Consider the following 18,911-nt stretch of genomic DNA (forward strand, 5'->3'; position numbering starts at 1 on the left):
ATAATATATGACAGTCTTGTATCAAGGCTAACATTTTACGACAGGCGAACATACAACATAATATGTGCATGTTGTTATAATATTCTAAATGTTCAAATCTTAAATGTTATTTTTCTACAATTATTACATTTCATAGAAAGATTTTTTAAATTCCACCAGAAGTATAAATATACACATAACGTTAAGGTTTAGCATTGTTAAAATTCTAAAATAACCGATCTACAAGCTCACAAAGCGTCGCGTCTGTGACGCGTTGTGAGCTTGTAGATCGGCTAATTTCCATGTATAAAATAAGGCAGTCGGCATTTCCACTCTCAGGCAGATCGACGGGCGTCTAAAACAGACAACAACACAGTGAGTGAACGTAAAGTCGGTGATGTTGAGGAGGTGGCACTTCGGCTTTAAATGTGTTCAGCTTTGTGTTTAAATAGCGGCTTCACGTTGACTTGTCTGTCTGTGTATTTGTGGTGAAAACTCAAATTAACGAGCACTTTCAGTTATATTTCACCTGGAGATTGAGCTGTTTGTTTGCAGACGTTTCGTTGGTTTGTAACAATTGAAGACGCGCAGAAAACAATACATTACGTTACATTGTAACGGTTTTCATTCAGGGGAAAAAAACTGTTTATTGTTGTTTTGGTTGAACAGTTTCTACAGACTCTATGAGGACGTTATTATCATCATGACACTGAGGAGAGGTGAGTTTGTTTTAAGATACAATGCTGTTTATTGTCAACCATTGGCAGTCTTGTGTTTGTGTTGGATCTTGTATACAGTCTATGGTTGGATCATACATACAAGAAGAGTGGGCAGTCTGGGAACTTAAGGAAGAGTGGGCAGTGGGCAGTGGCACCTCGAAAATGTGGCATTTCTTTCACATGTTTATTAATTATTATTTTTTTGAAAAAATGGTCTTCCAGTATTGTAAAGTATACATGATGTGAACATGCAGGGTACATCATTATCATCCTCTAGACTTTATGCCCTCATGTTTTAAATGTTTTGTTTCAGTTTCTTAGATGTTTTTTAATGGTGTGATGATTCTTTTTTTATGCAACTGCCTATTGTAGCACTTAAAGATTTTCACAAATGTAAAGTGCATTATAAATAAAATCTATTATTATCATTATCAGACTTGATTCTATCCTTCAACTTCTTGTTTATGTCCCAAAATGACTGTATATACATGTTATTTAGCAATTAGAAATATTAGACCTTAATTGTCAAATGTTCAATCATGTTCTATTCATGTATATTCACTCCTATCACTTAAGACCCAAATATAATATATGTATTTAATTGTTTTACATTTTGGACCAAATAGCCAATTTTACATCGAGGTGCCCACTCTTTCTTTGTGGCCTTATTGCCCACCCTGATACCTGTTTTGTTTTAGTAAACATTATATACACACCAGCAAATTCTACGGCAAAATAAAATAATTACCCTATTTAACCAATATCTCTGAAGACTAGAAAACGCTGCAATGACATCCTCTAAATAGTAATGAAACCTTAATTGCTATTTAGAACCCCTCAGCTTCTGACACACACACACGCGCACGCACACACACTTTACCCGCTTCTTTATATCTATATTTGCATGTATCCTGTCTGTAATCTCATATTGTATAATTATATTGTATTGCTTTTTGTCTAGTCTAATAGAAGAAAGCTATGTATTACATTGCTTTTATAGAACATCTAGGATTTACCACGTGTTGAATATGTATTGGTTTAAAGCAGCTTGTTAAGGTGTGTGTATGTCATCTTCTCTTTCAGTGAATGTGGTGATTCTTGCACTTCTGGCTGTGGCGTTTCTGATCATAGTTCAACGAAATCTCCTGAATCTCAATGACTTTCTGAGGAGCCGACAGAGTCCAGGTACAAGCTGCATGAATGATGTTTCAATTTATGTTTTTTTTATTTATGTTGTTTTGTTTTTGTAGCAAAAATAGATTATCTCAATTTCTTTAAAGTGAAAGTAGTTAAGTGTGTCTGTGGATTTTATAAATATTGAACCAATGAAAAATATTAACAAGAGCTTGTGACTAAATAATAACAGTAACCAGAAGCCTCGCCCCAAAACACACTCGCCCCCAATTTTTTTGCGGACTGCTCGCCCCCAGCGGTTCTTGAATTCTTGAATTTGTTTTACTGAGGTTAAGGTTAGGGTTAGGCATAGTTTTACTGATGTTGAGTTTAGGAATAAGGTTAGGGTTAGGAATAGTTTTACTGAGGTTAAGTTTAGGAATAAGGTTAGGTTTAGGAATAGTTTTATTGAGGTTAAGTTTAGGAATAAGGTTGGGTTTAGGCATAGTTTTACTGAATACCGTTTAGGAATACCTGGTGGCAACCGTTCCGAGGTCGCCGGATTTGACCCGGGGCGAGCGTGGAACAGTTAACTTTTTTTTTTTACATTTCCTGAAAAGTAAGTTTTGGACATATGCGGTTTCCACCCGACAGCAACAACCCCTAACCCTAACAGCAATATGTTAAACAAATATTTGCAGTGTATTGTTAATATGGCTGCAGGCTGTTCTGTAAGTTGACATTTTGCTGGTCTCCAGTGCATGTAGTATGGTATTGTATAATGGAAATAGAAAATTGCTCATCTCTCTCTCTCTATCTTGTGGAGTAAAAGGTCCCCATGATTGTTGTCTTCACCAGATGCAGTGCCAGGCATGGTTCTTCCCTTTGAGTCGGAGCTGTCCCCAAACCTCCTCCGGACTGAGTCGGCGAGGACAGGAGAGGAGGAGGAGATCCCTGTGGTTCTCACTGCTGCTGAGGAGAGACTAGGCGCTGTGGTGGCTGCCATGAACAGCATCTACCACAACAGCAAGGCCAGTATAGTCTTCAACATCGTAACAATGAATGACACGGTGGACCATCTGAAGTAAGTCAATACATCTTTTTTTTTATATTATGCTATAAGCGTTGAATGTACTTTTTTGCAATGCATTTTGGCAACAGCCAGGGACAGCTCAGATACTAGTGCAGACAGTCGACTAATTGATTAGTAACTAATCATTAATTGATTTAATCAACAAACCTATAGAATTGCGTTTGCTGCAAACAGAGCAGCATTTTCAGATTGGTGAGGTTGAGACCTGAACATTCTAATGTTGATTTCACAAAGGCTACTGGCTTTTGAAAGTTCTACAGACTGGCAGAATTAAAGGGTTATAGAGCTGTGCAAGGGGGGAAAAGCCCCAAAAGGACACTAAGTCTTCGTTGACTAAGACCAGACCGGCAAATTATTCGACCAGGAGAAGACAGCCCTAAAAACAACAACCGTAATTGTTTGAATTGATGTACAGTATATTGTCAGTGAGCTCTGCTTCTAGGGACAATGTGTGAGTTTTCTTTTTCCCTTTTTCTTTTTCAATGAACAGGTTGTGGCTGAGTAAGACCGTGCTAAACAATGCGAAACACAAAATTATTGTTTTTGAACCTCAAATCCTCGCTGGGAAGATCAGCAAAGATCCAGAGAGCTTGGAAACCGTGAAACCGGTGAGAGAATTTATTCCGTCACCACCGCTGTTTAAATACCGTTTACGTACTGGCTGGATCTAAGTAGAGCTTTTCTCTAATGCTTTTGCTTTTGTAGTTGACCTTTGCCAGGTTCTATTTGCCCATGTACGTACCCAACGCAGAGAAAGCCATCTATTTGGATGACGATGTCATCGTACAAGGTAGGACCCCCCCCCCAAGAAAAAAAGATTATAGATAGATAATTAAAAGTTATATACAAATAAATAATGACATAAATAACAACTCTTGTACGTATAAAGGAACAGTATTGATTATGGGTATATATTCTGTCTGGTTCCAGGGGACATCCAGGAGCTTTATGAAACCGTCTTGAAACCAGGACATGCAGCTGCCTTCTCAGATGACTGTGATTCAGCCTCTGCTAAGGGCATCATACGAGGAGCTGGGAATCAGGTAGCTGATTCTGAACGACACTGTAAAGACAGATATTGATCATCTTCACCAGTATCCATAACATCACATACATCAACAAAAACAGCCTTTTTTGGGGGTTTAGTTTATTTTGATCATCTGAAGAATACATAATAGCACTTAGGACCCCCCCAAATTGATTTATCTGCGGACCCCCATCTGAAAATGTTTTGTGCCAGGGACCCCCAGAAGAGAAGATTTCTGTTCAAATCAAAATTTCAACATGTTCAAAAATAGCACATGTACAAGCTTGCAGCGCAGCACAAAGTGCTGTGAGCTTGTAGATCTGCTATTTTTTAATAGCCAACATATAAATGGATAAAGTGGTTAGAATTATTGTACTACTTTTGCTGGAATGGTTCATTAAGCCTGGTCCTCAGTAATCTTCAACAAAAACCTCTGTGAGAACTTCCTTGTAAATCTGATCCAGATTTCAGTAAAGTTGGGAGGGTAAACCCAAGGTAGATGGCCAGGCCATCACAGATGACTCAAATAAATATTTTTATATTAGAACAACTACCTGGGCTTCCTGGACTTCAAGAAGGATTCCATAAAGAAGTTGACGATGAGAGCCAACACCTGCTCCTTCAACCCGGGAGTCATCGTGGCCAACCTGACCGAGTGGAGGAACCAGAACATCACCGCTCAGCTGGAGCACTGGATGGAGCTCAATGTCAAGTAAGGCATTCGGTCTGTGGTCTAATGATGGCTGAACACAATGACTCCAGGATTAGTCCATTCCAGAAGAGCAGAGTGCTGTCTAATGGCTACATTAGAGTTTGATTGAATACTTTATTATCAGTTGGCAAAAAAAAGAGCACAGCAAAGTACAGTTCAATACAGTCTCCTAAGAGGATTTTAAACCCAAGAAAGCCTATGGCTTGTTTCCGTTGGGGTCCTTTGTACTCAATTCATCGGAACATTTAATGACAGACAAATATACAATACAATGCAAAACAAGAATATGTACAGTAAACAGTCCGGGGGGGGGGCTAGGCTTTGACTTTTTACAGGGGCCAGTTTCGAATTGCAGCCACCTGTAAGTGGTTTTGAAGGAGAGTAGGGATTTATACTCCTTTACGACTGTTGGTAGGGTGTTCCACATGTTTGTGGCATAGCGGGAGAACGTATTTAATCCCTTGTTAGAGGCAAATCTGGCTTGAACGCGAATAGTGGAGCTCCCTCTGGTGTTGTGATTGTGGACTTCATTGACATTTGTGAAGTAGTTTGACAGGTACAAACGGATACTTGAACTCTAGAATCCCTATTCTGGGGGGCGGGGGGGGGGGGCAGATCTCCAAGCTCACAACCTGTTGGGATGCATTTGTGAGCTTGTACTGTAGATCGGCTATTTTCGGCAAAGATTGTTAGCGTAGTTGACTGGATTCCCAAGGGCTCTATACTACGTCCTTTGGACACTTTTAAGACGTTAATCAACTTCCATTGTGTCACCAGGGAGGAGGACACTTTTAAGACGTTAATCAACTTCCATTGTGTCACCAGGGAGGATCTGTACAGCAAGACTCTGGCAGAAAGCGTCACTGCCCCTCCAATGCTCATCGTCTTTTACAAGCATCACTCCACCATCGACCCCATGTGGCATGTCAGACATCTTGGTAAGTACTGGCAGTTTTTCTTTTTTGTTGTTTTACTTCATATCAACTGAAGGAAACCCTGATTGATGTCATGCCACCAGTGGACCCGTTCGTTGTTATCCAGAGATGATCTGGTATGGCACAAACAAATCGTGTTTGTTTGTCAGTTGGGCTATAAAGCAAGATTTAGCAAGACCGCTTAGTATCACCTGCAAAGAGCAGGTTGCTCCTGGTGGAGCTAATTTACGACCCAATGCCTTGACCATTTTCACTCCGGCGTCCCTATTTTGGGCTTGTGATTACTGTGTGTATATATATAGTCAGAAATAGCGAATCTACAAGCTCGCAACAAAGTGTAGGGATTCCAGCTGGCTGGATGGTACAGTGGGCAGGAAAGTGGCATTTTACAGTACCATGGAATGGCCATGAAATAATAACAGTGCAAGCTAAAAAACCTTCATGGAAATTGTTATAAAATGACAGGCAATCCTTGTTTTGTTTTTTTTCTTCTTAAAGGCACTACAGGTGCAGGAAAACGCTACTCCCCCCAGTTTGTCAAAGCTGCCAAACTCCTCCATTGGAATGGACATTACAAGCCCTGGAGCGGAACGGCCTCCTTCTCTGACGTGTGGGACAAATGGTACCTCCAAGACCCCACGGGCACTTTTAATCCTGTGAGAAAGCACTCTGCAGACAAATGAAATGAGAATGAACTTTACCAACGGGCAAACCAGCTAAGAGACGGTCATGATTCACGCAGGACCTCGCCTTTCGACTTCTCAGGAAAAACACAACCATTCCAAATGCCAGCCCTGTATTTGTGTCTTACCATGTTAAAGTCATGTTGTCATTGCCTTGGATGCCTCATGCAAATCCAGTGCATCTTATTACCTTGGAGATGAAACGTTACACATTGTGTTGTAGAAATTGCATTCCACCTTTTGGTATAGTAACCTTTTTAAAATGGCTGTGGTCGGGGCTTATTCAAGCATTTATATTTCAAATGCAGAGATAAGTTAAAGGCGTCACCAAAAAAAGACTTATTTTCTATTAATTACACACCCCATGAAGCCTTTAATTCTTGTCGCATTCCTAAGCCAATAATTTGATGACCAGCGAGGATTATTGGTTTAGGAATGCGGCAAAAACAAAAAAAGATCTCCATGAGAGAACTTTAACTGTCACAACATATTCTATACATCTGCAGTCTAGTACTGTATGTATACTGCAGAAGATAAATGTATCGAACATGTTATGGCCCCCATACCCAATGATGTTACCAGACCAACATGCATGTCCCCTCTGTTACACCATCATTCTTTAGTACAAAAAAGATTAAGGGTGATTCATGTTTACATACCGTGTAATTGTACATTCATAGAACTTGACTTTTGTTCCAAATTAAATTGAATATAAGGATCTCAACTGTAAGGGAATTTGGCTTCAACCTGAGTGTAATTTCAGCTGTTTCATGTATCAGCCCATGTCATTGACTAGTTTCAGCACTTCTTGAGAACAGGTAGTGTTTTGATTGGGTATTAAACATGTTTTGCTTTCTTCTTACAGATTTTAAATATTTAAGTATATTTTAAGCTGTTACATTCATTATTTGTTTTTTATTTGTTGCAGGAATTATCAATTTGTTATTTTTAAGTTTACAGGTCAACTCCATAACCAAGTCATTTGCTTATATAGTCAGAATGTGGCTCACAGCATATCGTATGCAATGTATACTCTTAACAGAGACACTCACCAAATAGCTGATCTACAAGTTCACGTGTCGTGAGTGCGACACGTGAACTTGTAGATGAGCAATTGTTTGCCGTGCGACACTGGCATCCGACAAAGTATTAATCAGGCGTTAACGGTTTAGTACAAGTTGACTGGTTTCCTGTTACACAAAAATGGTTTCCATTTCATATGTGAATCACTACCCTAATAACATGTTTGTTTCACTACAAGGCAAATTTTGCACATCTTTTATCCCTTTTTCATCGGGGATTCTTTTTTTCTTTAACAAAGCCTTGCTGATGTAAATATTTGTACTTTTGTAAGGTAGATTAAATAAAATTGCTCGTTTTAAATTCTTCAAAAATGAATTATTTTGACATTGTGCTCTTCAAATTGTCTGCATTTTCTAAATGCTGACAATTAAAACATTGTCTGGAGTAAGTTCTAATTGTGGGCTCGCTAAGGCACACAAACTAACCTGTCCTCACAATGTTTTATTCTGCCCGTTTCTTGGCACCCTTCAGTCCTTCATCTAGAAACAGTTACAACTGCTTAGGGCATCTACCATTTGTACCCCACCCCTCTTCAAGCCACTTTCCACAGCTTTCCCACTGACAAATTGCTATGGGAAATGGAAGCACATGCAGGAGAGAAAGCTAAATGATTAGCCCATACAGATTAAAGTAATGAACAATTTATTACATATTCAAGCTATATACAATAATCTGCATGAACACAAGTTGTAAGAAATTACCTCTGGACATTTTTCACACATGCAGAGAGTACAAAACCAAAGTACAAAACCAAACATTGTACAGATGTTTTTCTTTCGGGGTTCCACAATTGGTGTCGGCACAGCTCAAGAACACCAATCTCAGGTCCTTAATGTGCCTGTCCTAGCTCCTCTAGCCTCCCTCCTACAAGGTTATGTAGAGGAGGAAAGGACATCTATGGCATGTTCCATTTAAGTCAAACGCATGCATTTTAATGGTGTAATTTATTTTGACAGCCTCTGACGAGACTTGAAAACCCATTACACCAACACGGAACAATTTGGTAGCCACACTAAAATATGTATTTACATCTGTAATTAAAGTGTCCTATATCTATAAAGGTGACAGCTTTACATAGCATACAGAAAGCAACCATCAAACATGTTGCAAAATTGATATGTAGATTTGGTCACACAGAATGCAATCTACACATATTTGCACCTGCATAACATTCATACACATGTCAATTGACATTTGAAGTAAAAAGAATCAACAATTCTTGTGAAAATTAACTTTTTCTTTTGTGTCTTACACACAAAATTATAAACATGTGTATGGATTACAGACTACAGGTTCAAATTTCAGTGAGTTAAGAGTGCTCAAATCAAATCTACAAGCGCATTTTGCAACATATCTAGCAGCATCACATACTGTAGGTAATGGTATCCTTTCCTTCCCTCTTTACATAACCTTTTAGGAGGATAGACGAGCTAGGACAGAGCAAGAATAAGGACCTGAGATGCAGCCCTGTCCTGAAACCACTAAATAAGGATGCCATTCAGCTTGCCAGGACAGGCATGGGCTTACACAGCACCCTACATTAGCACGGTAGACAGACCTTTATTTGATCCTGTGCAGACATTCAGGTGTTATCAGGTTAAGGAGTAGGTCACATTATTTTGACAAGCACAGCACCTGCCTAGGACCACAATAATGATGACTATAAGAGTTCTTGGGCGTTAAGAGTTCAAAGGCAGCACAAGGGCAATGATCATTTGAAATCTGTGTTGAAGTCATAGGCATCGTCGTCTGTCTTGACTGCAGTGAGACTGACACCCACTGGGACCGACTGGAACTGCACCTTGGTTGGTTCCACAGGGACTGACTGGAACTGCACCTCGGTTGGTTCATCTGAAGGAGGACATCAATTATTTCAAAACATGATCAAATGTGTGAGCATGTGACCTTATTATCAATACTTATCAATACTGCTGTAGGGCAGAAACCTTTTATCTTCATATTTTAACTTAAGTTTCTCAAATTGCCCTACTTGATCATACTACAGTGTCACATGAAAGCATCAAAAGTAGCAGATCCACAAGCTCAAAACACGGCGCGATGCGTTTCGGGCTTGTAGATCTGCTACTTTTTAATTTGAATCCTCAAAAGGAACAGTATTGGACATAATGAGGTTTCCACCCGACAGACGATATAATGCATTTTCAAAGGTTTTACTTTTGACTGGGGTCTCCTGCAGTTCCTCTGTTTGTTCCTCTTCTTCTGGCTGTTCCAGAATATCTTCAAGCTGAAAGTACAACACAACACAAAGTGCACCTTTAACACTTGAGACTTATTTTATACTTTTCCAAAAATAGCAGATCTACAAACTCACAATGCGCTGTAAATCTGCCATTTCAGACTATTTTGGCATATAATATGCCAAAAATAGGGAGTGCGACACCCAGGTTAATGTCATTGACAACAATCCCATTTATTAAGCACCGATTACCCTCAAACAAGGTCTAAACCAGCAGGATCAGAGTTGGATTAGAAGTCTTCATTGGTTGAAGTCAAGACTTGCGTTTTATCCTCATTTCCATGCTGGTATGCAGACCAGACTATAGTGTGTTTTCTATAAACGGCAGCAGTTTGCCAGACAAATAGTTTTGCAATTAAGAAAGTGAAATTAAGTGTTTTAATCACAGTCATGCCATGTTACATCTCAGCTAAGCTACTCTTCTTGGCCAATGCTTGGAATTCTAGTCAATTACCCCTCCGTTCATCATCTCTGACTCTTCGTCATTCTTCATCTCTGAATCTTCCTCGATGGGGACACGGATGGTTTTATCAGCAGGGATTTCAAAGATATTCAGCAGGCCAGCAGAGGGGCCTTTAGTCAAGAAGCCAATACTACTGGCCTTGTTGGGACACCTTACATCTACAGAGGAAGACAAAAGGGTTTGTTAAGTAGCACAGGTTAAGTGTTACACAAAATCCCATTTATTAAGCACTGATTACCCTCAAAACAAGGTCTAAACCAGCAGGATCAGAGTTAGAACATTAGAAGTCTTCATTCGAAGTCAAGACGTGCGTTTTGTCTTCATTTCCATGCTGGTATGCAGAAATTATGCGTCTATATATATATAATTATTAACTTTTCATCTTAGAAAAGGTTGTTGAAACAACCCCACCCAAATCCAGATAATGATAATATGTGACACCAGTATGGCTGTTCATTTTTAAATCCTAAGATAAAGAACTGTACCCTTTATTGTCTCCTCGTTGCCTTTTTTCAGTTTGTCCAGATCCCAGCCCTTCTGCATCTCAGCCACCACGGCCTCAGACAGATAGGGGGCCGGGCTGCAGGTCTCTGGTGCCTTACAATGGTAGCTCAGCTTCGCTCTATGAAGACAAACCAGTGGAATACAGCTTTGAATTTTCCAGCGCAATAATCATAATTTAGCCTTCTATCTATACTGCTCAAAAACAACACTGGAAAGCAGCCAGGCAACGCATTTGGATCAGAGTTGGATTAAAGTCTTCATTATTAAATCAAGACTACAAAGTGTTGTCCTCATTTCCATGCTGACGATGCACAAGCCAAAGGCCATCCACACACAATCCTACAGCTCAACATGTTTACACTCACCCTGTCCAGTCATTGAGGAAAGCATCGGCAGCCTGGTCCGTGTTCAGGACTCCACCTTTAAGCATATAGCCACGTTTCTTAGCAAAGATGCTTAAAAACTCCAAGTGGTTTCTGAAGTCTGGGATGTTGTACTGGAGCATGATCTGAAACATACAGACATGAGATAGATTTATGGGCCGCTTACATCCAACATTGCTAGTGCATTATTAACTTGAGACTGCGTTTTGCACAAACCTATATATCCCACAACACCACCACACACCTGGTTCTAGTCGCATTGTTTAAGCAGAGTTCTGACGGCCTCCAGCACAGGTTACGTGTTACACACAATCCCATTTTATTAAGCACTGATTACTATCAAAACAAGGTCTAAACCAGCAGGATCAGAGTTGGATTAGAAGTCTTCATTGGTAGAAGTCAAGACTTGCGTTTTATCCTCATTTCCATGCTGGTATGCAGAAATTATGCATCTATCTATATATCAACTTTTCATCTTAAAAAAAGGTTGTTGAATCAACCCCACGCAAATCCAGTTAATGAAGTTTCAACAGAGGGACTGCGTTTTGCACAAACCTATAGATATATCCCACAACACCACCACACACACCTGGTTCTTGTCGCATTGTTTAAGCAGAGTTCTGACGGCCTCCAGAACAGAATCCTGTCCTTCCTCCACCTGCAGGCTCCTCAGAGCCATGGAGACCGGCGGGTTGGAGGGGGACGCCACGATCCCCGGGCTGTCCAAGAGCTTCACCGTCCTGGAGATGTGCACGTCCTGCATGGTCCTGGAAGAGAGATGATAAACAATACAACGTTGGATGAAACCGGGTTTTTACGTGGAATGGAAATCAATATTCATATATTTCAGGTAGGTTGGGTTGGTGGCGTGTTCACAACACAGCCTTCAGCTCCGCTATGGCATAACGGAGCCAGCAGGCTGCGCTGTTTGTTACTTTAGGAGGTTAATAACCAGTTGGGGCAGCACATCAGCTGCTCAACCTTCTCAGTCCTCCTTCACTAACAGTGACTTCAGACGCTAAAAAGAATCCTTTAGCAGAACCACCTAAATGAAATGCAAAAACACTAAAGGGCTTTGAGCAAGCAGCTATTCATGGGCTTTAATGATGGCGCCAATAAGCACATTGTTTTCTTGCATTTCATGGCTTCATGTCTTTTTCAGCCAATTTTTTTAAGTGCCTGTTTTGACCACTTTCTACCGAAAACAGTTGATATACACCAGGGGTTCTCAAAGTTGGTGCTATAACAGAGCTTTGTTACTACTTCGATATCGTATTAAAGGACTGTATTATTCACTGCTGGCTCTTGTGATTGTCACAAGTGGGGGTTGAAGGCTGAGACGAGCGGCTCAGCCAACTATGAGATCCTATGGGAGCCGAGGTCTCTAGCTTTATCTCAAGGATCTAAGTATTTATCAAGGTCGTTATCTTACAGCTGGTCTGATAGCCGCTCCGCTTTCCGGCTGTACTTATAGGTAGGATATAATGTCATACGATCTTAGGACGACGTCACACTGGCGTTGCGTCCTTAGTCGGGACGATATCCCATCGTCGTCTTGGCAACAGGTGCCGTGACACAAGTCCAGAGGTGCCGCAGAATACTTTGAACATATTTGGAATCTCTTCAGTTTAACCATTATAGTTTGTATAACGGACCTCAATTGCACTGTACTTGGTGCGTTCTTTTGCCATTTATATAAAATCTGTTTGCCAAAAATAGCAGATCTACAAGCTCACAACGCATCGCAACACGATGCGTTGTGAGCTTGTAGATCTGCTATTTTTGACAAACGTTCCATCCAGAACGTTATAGTGATGTATTAAGTTATTTGCAAACTGTCCTGTAATGGAAATGTTTTCCTCGTGACATCCTGTATCTCAGAGGGAAATATTTACATATTTCTGTACCGTAATATGACATAACTGTAAGGTGTTATAAAGTAACAAAGTCAGTCAGGGGTGACGTGGATGAAAAAGTTATTTACAGGAGTGCCCTGGGCCTAAAAAGTTTGAGAACCCCTGATCTACACTCTCACAGCGCGCCCTGGCAGGTTGTGATCTTGTACCGTTTATCATTGTATGACAATATAATTTTCTTAGTTCTTTCTCCTCCCACTCAATGTCAATGGGCTCACGGTTAACAGTAATGAAGTTGACCACTGATCCTAGCACTAGTGTTGCTCTTTACTCACTTGGTGATGCCTCTCTGGACCCCAGACATGCACGCCCGGATCCCCTTCACACTGTTGATCAAACTGCTCTTCCCCACATTAGGGAAGCCTGAGGATGGAAGGAAAAAGAAGCATCGCAAAACAGTGATGAAGCAACACATAGATGCAGGGATATTTAACCAGTTAAGCCCCATTTCATATTTTGTTGTATGATGGTGGCTGGTGTGACAATACAAGCTCACACAACATTGCTTGCTTGTAGCTCTGCTATTTCAGAATAATTCTAAAATGTTTAAAAATGCCTATAGTGACATGCCCAAATTAGGGATGCCAGGTGGTTAAGAGCAGGATGGTGAGGACGAGTATATAAACTCAAAACAACAATAAAATCCCCACACCACCAGATTGCTGCTCGCATCGTGGGTTTTTCCTTTATTGGTGGTAACTGGTAAACGTTTGGAGACGGGAGGCTGAAATGATAGGGTTTGCTAAGTAACACAGGTCAACCAGCAGGATCAGAGTTAGAACATAATAGAAGTCTTCATTCGTAGAAGTCAAGACGTGCGTTTTATCTTCATTTCCATGCTGGTATGCAGAAATGATGCGTCTATCTTTTCATCTTAGAAAAGGTTGTTGAAACAAACCCACCCAAATCCAGATAATGATATGTGACACAGGGGTTGACACTAACGGTTGCCCTACTGCCCGTGGCAAGTAAATAAAACTTTCGGGCAGGTGGAAAAGTTGCCCGACAGGCAAGTGCATTCTGTCTTCATAAAATATAATGGGCTACTTATGAAGAACAATGCTACCTTTTTTACAACTAGCAGTTGCACTCATTTTTTTCCTTCTAAGTGACTGTTGCCACTCTGCAGCTATCGATTAGATTTCACATGAATTTGTTCTACAAGCGCAAATTTCACCTATCATTTTATAATGGAAAATCTACTTTTCGGGCTAAAGGGCATGACCTTTGGGCAAGTAGAACATGACCTGTACTTGCCCAAAGGGCAAGTGTCTCTGAGACTTTTGTGTCAACCCCTGTCTGACATATAAGGTTTTCACTTTATTGGCAGTAACTGGTTAACGTTTCAAAACGGGAGGCTCTTCCTCAGACAAAAAAACTGTGCAAATTATCCACAGCTTTTTCAGGATGCAACATAGTCTAATGTCTCAGTTGTACAGGGAAATAGTTAAGTGAAGAGTGAAGGTAAAGCTGCTTCAGGAGAGAGGGATGCTTACCAACGACTCCCACTTTGAGCATGCCTTCCTTCTCTAGTGTAGCCAGGTGACCTTCCAGCAGCTCCAGCAGAACGCTGTTCCCCAGACACTGCGCCGCTCTGGATTTGTCCAGAACTCCATTCGCAGCCATTATCCTGTTTTTCTTTTCGTTCTGATTAAAAACACAAAATGAGAAAAGGGTAATGAATGACGACATGCTAGCAAATAGTTTGTTTAGTACATTTGTTGTTGTACATTTCTATCAATTTCCAGACAAACCCAAACCGGACTATGCAGTGTGTAATAACGGCATACAGTAGAACAATATCCTCTGACTATAAAATTAGAGACAGAAATGTGATCAATAAGATATCAACAAGTTCATTTTGTTCATGAACATTGTACACTACACTGGATGTTCACAACACATCCTTCAGCTCTGCTACAGCATAACAGAGCCAGCAGGCTGCGCTGTTTGTTACTTTAGGAGGCTATAACCAGTTGGGGCAGCACATCAGCTGCTCAACCTTCTCAGTCCTCCTTCACCAACAGTGACACTAAAAAGAATCCTTCTTTAGCAGAACCACCAAAATGAAATGCAATTTTTATTTACACTAAATTGCTATGTGCAAGCAGCTATTCATGGGCTTTAATGATGGCACCAATAAGCAAATAGTTTTCTTGCATTTCATGGCTTCCTGTCTTTTTCAGTTATTGAGTGCCTGTTTTTAAGTAAGTTGGTTAAGGCATATTCTCCACCGTTGAGGTGATTATCTTCGTAAAACCACCCCCAGTCTATAAGTCCACCTATAAATTCAGAATGAATCTGTACTGTCATGTTAAATAATAAATCTGTACGGTCATGTTGAATATATCCAAACAGAATGCAGCCCCACCACTGTTCTGTCCTGGAGTTGCATGGCCGACTTGAATGCCAAAACAGGAAACTCCTGCTGTAGACACTGAATCCACTTCTCCACATTCTCCTTAGGGACCAGATCTAAAAATAGAAGATTAAAGTCAAGTTACAAAGAAAAATGTACGCAATATCGGCCACAAAACTATCACACATAAATGACGAGCTTTAATTGCTTATTTTTACAATATCTTGCATCCATTTACCTATTTTAGTTAAAACAAAGAGCAATTTCTTGTTGCCGTCCCTCTGAAGCACAGCCTCCTCCAGCTGTGGGCACCTGTAACCCATGGGGTCCCTGGCATCCAAAACCTCAAGTATGACATCAGCTGCGTCTATGACCTAGAGAAGTGAAGAGTTCAGTTTAAAAAACAATCAGATAAAATTAACAGCACACAAGTGGTCATCTCTAGAGACGTTTGGAGACGGGAGGCTGAAATGATAGGGTTTGTTAAGTAGCACAGGTCAAGTGTTACACACAATCCCATTTATTAAGCACTGATTACCCTCAAAACAAGGTCTAAACCAGCAGGATCAGAGTTAGAACATAATAGAAGTCTTCATTGGTAGAACTCAAGACGTGCGTTTTATCTTCATTTCCATGCTGGTATGCATAAATTATGCGTGTGTATGTATGTGTGTATATATATATATATATATACACACACACACACACACACACACACACACACAATAGTTATCTCTAGTAGATCATTTTTATATTCATACAAACACGTATGAATGTCAAAATGAGTTTGAAAGTATTGGGGAAATATATGTGATCTGTGACATCCACTAAAGAAATGTATATTATAGAAGAGTAATCACATTGTCAGATTCTGTCCTCTAATGAACAAATCACTTTGATATAATGAAGTGATATAACAGATGGTCTTACCTTGTTCAACTCTGCACACAGAAACTTTTTTGAACTTTTCTCTGCAATATTTTGCAATTTCTGTCTTTTTTTCTTCTCATCCTGTGAAAATGAAACGAGAGTGAAATTCAAATCCATTTATACGTTCCAATTCTTAACATTATTTCAATCTTTTTTTTGTCATTTACCGTCCGAGCCTTTTTGGTCTTGGGTGTTTCTTGATCATCTGAATCCTTCTTCCTCTTATTTGTCGCCCTTGCTTCTTTTTTGGCCAGCTTCTTTTTCTCCTTCTCCTCTTCAATCTGTGAGAGATTATCATTATTTAGTCAGTAAGCCTAAACCCTACGTGACTCCCATCAACTCCCACATACTTTACAGTAATTTAATGGTAAGGCAAAAGACCGGTACTCGTCAAAATGATTGAATACCTTATTAATTAACAAGATTGTTAACAGTACAGGTAGTACTGTCAAAGGTTATGCTAAAAGCACAACACCACACACAAGCTCACACAAATAACTGAAAAGGCAGAATGGCAACGCATTTGGATCAGAGTTGGATTAGTGTCTTCATTATGAAATCAAGACTGTTCGCTTTTGTCATCATTTCCATGCTGTTGCACAAGCCTTAAGACATTATTTATTATTCTATTGATTCTTCTCTTAAAAAGGGATAGTTCACCCAAAAAGAAACAAAATAATCTATTGATTAGTCACCCCCATGGAGACTTGAATTCATGGATATCGTTTTCTTTTTGTCACATTCCTAAGCCAATAATTTGATGACCAGCGGACCGGCAAGTCTCCATGGGGTGACTAATCGATAGAGGGAAAAAAGTCATTTTGGGGGTGAACTATCCCTTTAAATCAGCATCTCTACATTTATGCCAAAAACAAAGAACACAAAAAGTTTGAATATGGAGATGCAAGGTTTCTGCCCAACAGCAACGACACGTTGATGATAATGATCCTACCTGTAGCCTTTTCTGTTCGGCTTCTCTGAGCAGCTCCTCTTTGAAGGGAGCTTTGTTGGGCACCCCCAGATCCTTCTTCTGTTTCATGTGGCTCACTCCTTTCTTTTTTGCCTCTTTTCTTAGTTTTTTGTGGTGTTCCCGCACCTGAAATGAAAACAAATGTCTTAGGTATAAATTCTCAAATCAAGAGTGGGCGCAAACTCAAAGCTCACAAATAACTGAAAATCAGCCTGGCGACGCATTTGGATCAGAGTTGGATTAGAAGTCTTCATTATGAAATCAAGACTGTTTGCTTTTGTCCTCATTTCCATGCTGGTGCGCAGGCCTCAAACAAGAAATCAGTATTATTCTAAATATTAATTTCTGAACTCTAAAAAAGGACCACTTCACGCATTGTCAACATTATCTTCATATAATGATCCTCACTAATGCTCATAGGGAGATGGCACCATTTCTGCCTAGTACTCTGTCTGTGTCTCAGAGGGGGGATGTGAACAGTTCAGAATCCTGCCTACCAGTGACATCATCGGTAGGCAGTAGACCTTCTTACGAGCATTAGTAAGGACCAAGTAATATGAGGATACGGTTGAAAATGGCTGATGTGCTCCTTTAGGTAAAAATAATATGTATTGTATAAAAATCTATATGAACTTGCTTTCTTTGCATCATTGATTGTTTTGACAGTTGTCATTGTCTACAAATAAGTGCTCTAAATACTGCTAAATGCCTAAATTGTAAATATGTTTTACATGGAATTTAATTCAATGAAACAAAATTCAAATTTATTCAAACACATACCAATAAAAACATATTTCTGCATAATTGCTCTCAATATCTAGATCTCTATATCTAGAGCTGTGTAATTACACACGTGTTGAAATGCTAGTCTAGCCTAATGTCCAATGCTCCCTGGTGGGTGCAGGATGTTTAAATGCCAGTTGTTGTTCCTTACCTTCTTCTGTATCTTGTACTTTTTGGAACATGATATCCTCTTGCTCGCCTTCTTTAACTCTAAACACAACAACAACAGTGAAATGCGTTAAAGGTTAATGTTGACAGCCTGGCATCATGATACTTAAGATGACGGCTGTTAGCAGCTAAATGCTAACAGCAAAAACGTAGTAGAGGGTTAACTAGTGGCTTAACGCTCAATAGAAAGCTCTTATTGGGTTCCTTTAAGCATGCAACGGAGACAAGAGAGACATAATGGTTGAAGGTAATGTTTATAAGAGCGATCATAACACATAAAGTACTTACTAGGACGCTTCATAGTGGATGTGTGTGTGATGGACTCCTGCTCATGCAACTGCACGTGGAAGAGTGATGGAGGAGTGGAGGAAAGGAAGTTAGTCTGAGTGACTGCATCCGCTTACTGGTCAGCCTGGTGTTGTCATGTCGCCACCTGGTGGACTGGAGGAGTGCGTTTGATGTGATATTACTTCATATTTAATATTGACTGTTGATTGATTGAATACTTTATTAGCAGTTTGCAACCCAAAAAAAAAGCACAGGAAAGTACAGTTCAATACAAGGTCTGCTAAGAGGATTTTAAACCCAAGAAAGCCCATGGCTTGTTTCCATTGAGGTCCTTTGTACTCAATTCATCAAAACATTAAATGGCACATATTATACACACTATATGCAAAACATCATATACATTTGAAAACAAAAATTAAAATATGTACAGTAAACCGTTCGAGGACTAGGCTTTGACTTTTACGTGCTCTTTTACGTTACATTTTGGGGGACGCAAAATAATCATATTTGAACTGGGGACCTCCCACCCTGACAAGCACTTGGAAT

General features: G+C 40.0%; 2 protein-coding genes across 3 annotated transcripts; one reads left to right on the top strand and one right to left on the bottom strand.

Annotated features, from left to right (window-relative positions):
• Window positions 1-272: 272 nt before the first annotated feature.
• Window positions 273-7,578, top strand: glt8d1 (glycosyltransferase 8 domain containing 1). 2 transcript variants are annotated; one of them, XM_080424203.1, is made up of 10 exons: window positions 273-354; window positions 649-698; window positions 1,782-1,883; window positions 2,670-2,895; window positions 3,395-3,512; window positions 3,610-3,694; window positions 3,835-3,947; window positions 4,477-4,643; window positions 5,469-5,581; window positions 6,077-7,578. In XM_080424203.1, exons 2-10 carry the CDS (start codon window positions 683-685, stop codon window positions 6,259-6,261), a joined length of 1,125 nt encoding a protein of 374 aa, XP_080280329.1. In that variant the 5' UTR covers window positions 273-354; window positions 649-682; the 3' UTR covers window positions 6,262-7,578. The 2 variants fall into 2 exon arrangements, 1 of the variants encoding a protein (XP_080280329.1); XR_013932926.1 differs by lacking the exon at window positions 273-354 and having other exon boundaries at window positions 381-698; window positions 6,077-6,643; window positions 6,677-7,578.
• Window positions 7,579-7,969: 391 nt separating this feature from the next.
• On the bottom strand, window positions 7,970-18,454 carry gnl3 (G protein nucleolar 3). Its single transcript, XM_080425120.1, has 15 exons — window positions 18,366-18,454; window positions 18,061-18,119; window positions 17,109-17,252; window positions 16,324-16,437; window positions 16,157-16,237; window positions 15,465-15,600; window positions 15,239-15,342; window positions 14,364-14,514; window positions 13,143-13,230; window positions 11,541-11,718; window positions 10,934-11,076; window positions 10,550-10,686; window positions 10,056-10,222; window positions 9,520-9,589; window positions 7,970-9,195 (listed from the first exon to the last, which is right to left on the bottom strand). The coding sequence occupies exons 1-15, from the start codon at window positions 18,376-18,378 to the stop codon at window positions 9,056-9,058; spliced, it is 1,725 nt and encodes a 574-aa protein (XP_080281246.1). The 5' UTR covers window positions 18,379-18,454; the 3' UTR covers window positions 7,970-9,055.
• Window positions 18,455-18,911: the final 457 nt, after the last annotated feature.

Source organism: Gymnoscopelus braueri (genome assembly GCF_963280865.1).
Source record: "Gymnoscopelus braueri genome assembly, chromosome: 3".
In the NCBI taxonomy this organism is placed as follows: Eukaryota; Metazoa; Chordata; class Actinopteri; order Myctophiformes; family Myctophidae; genus Gymnoscopelus; species Gymnoscopelus braueri.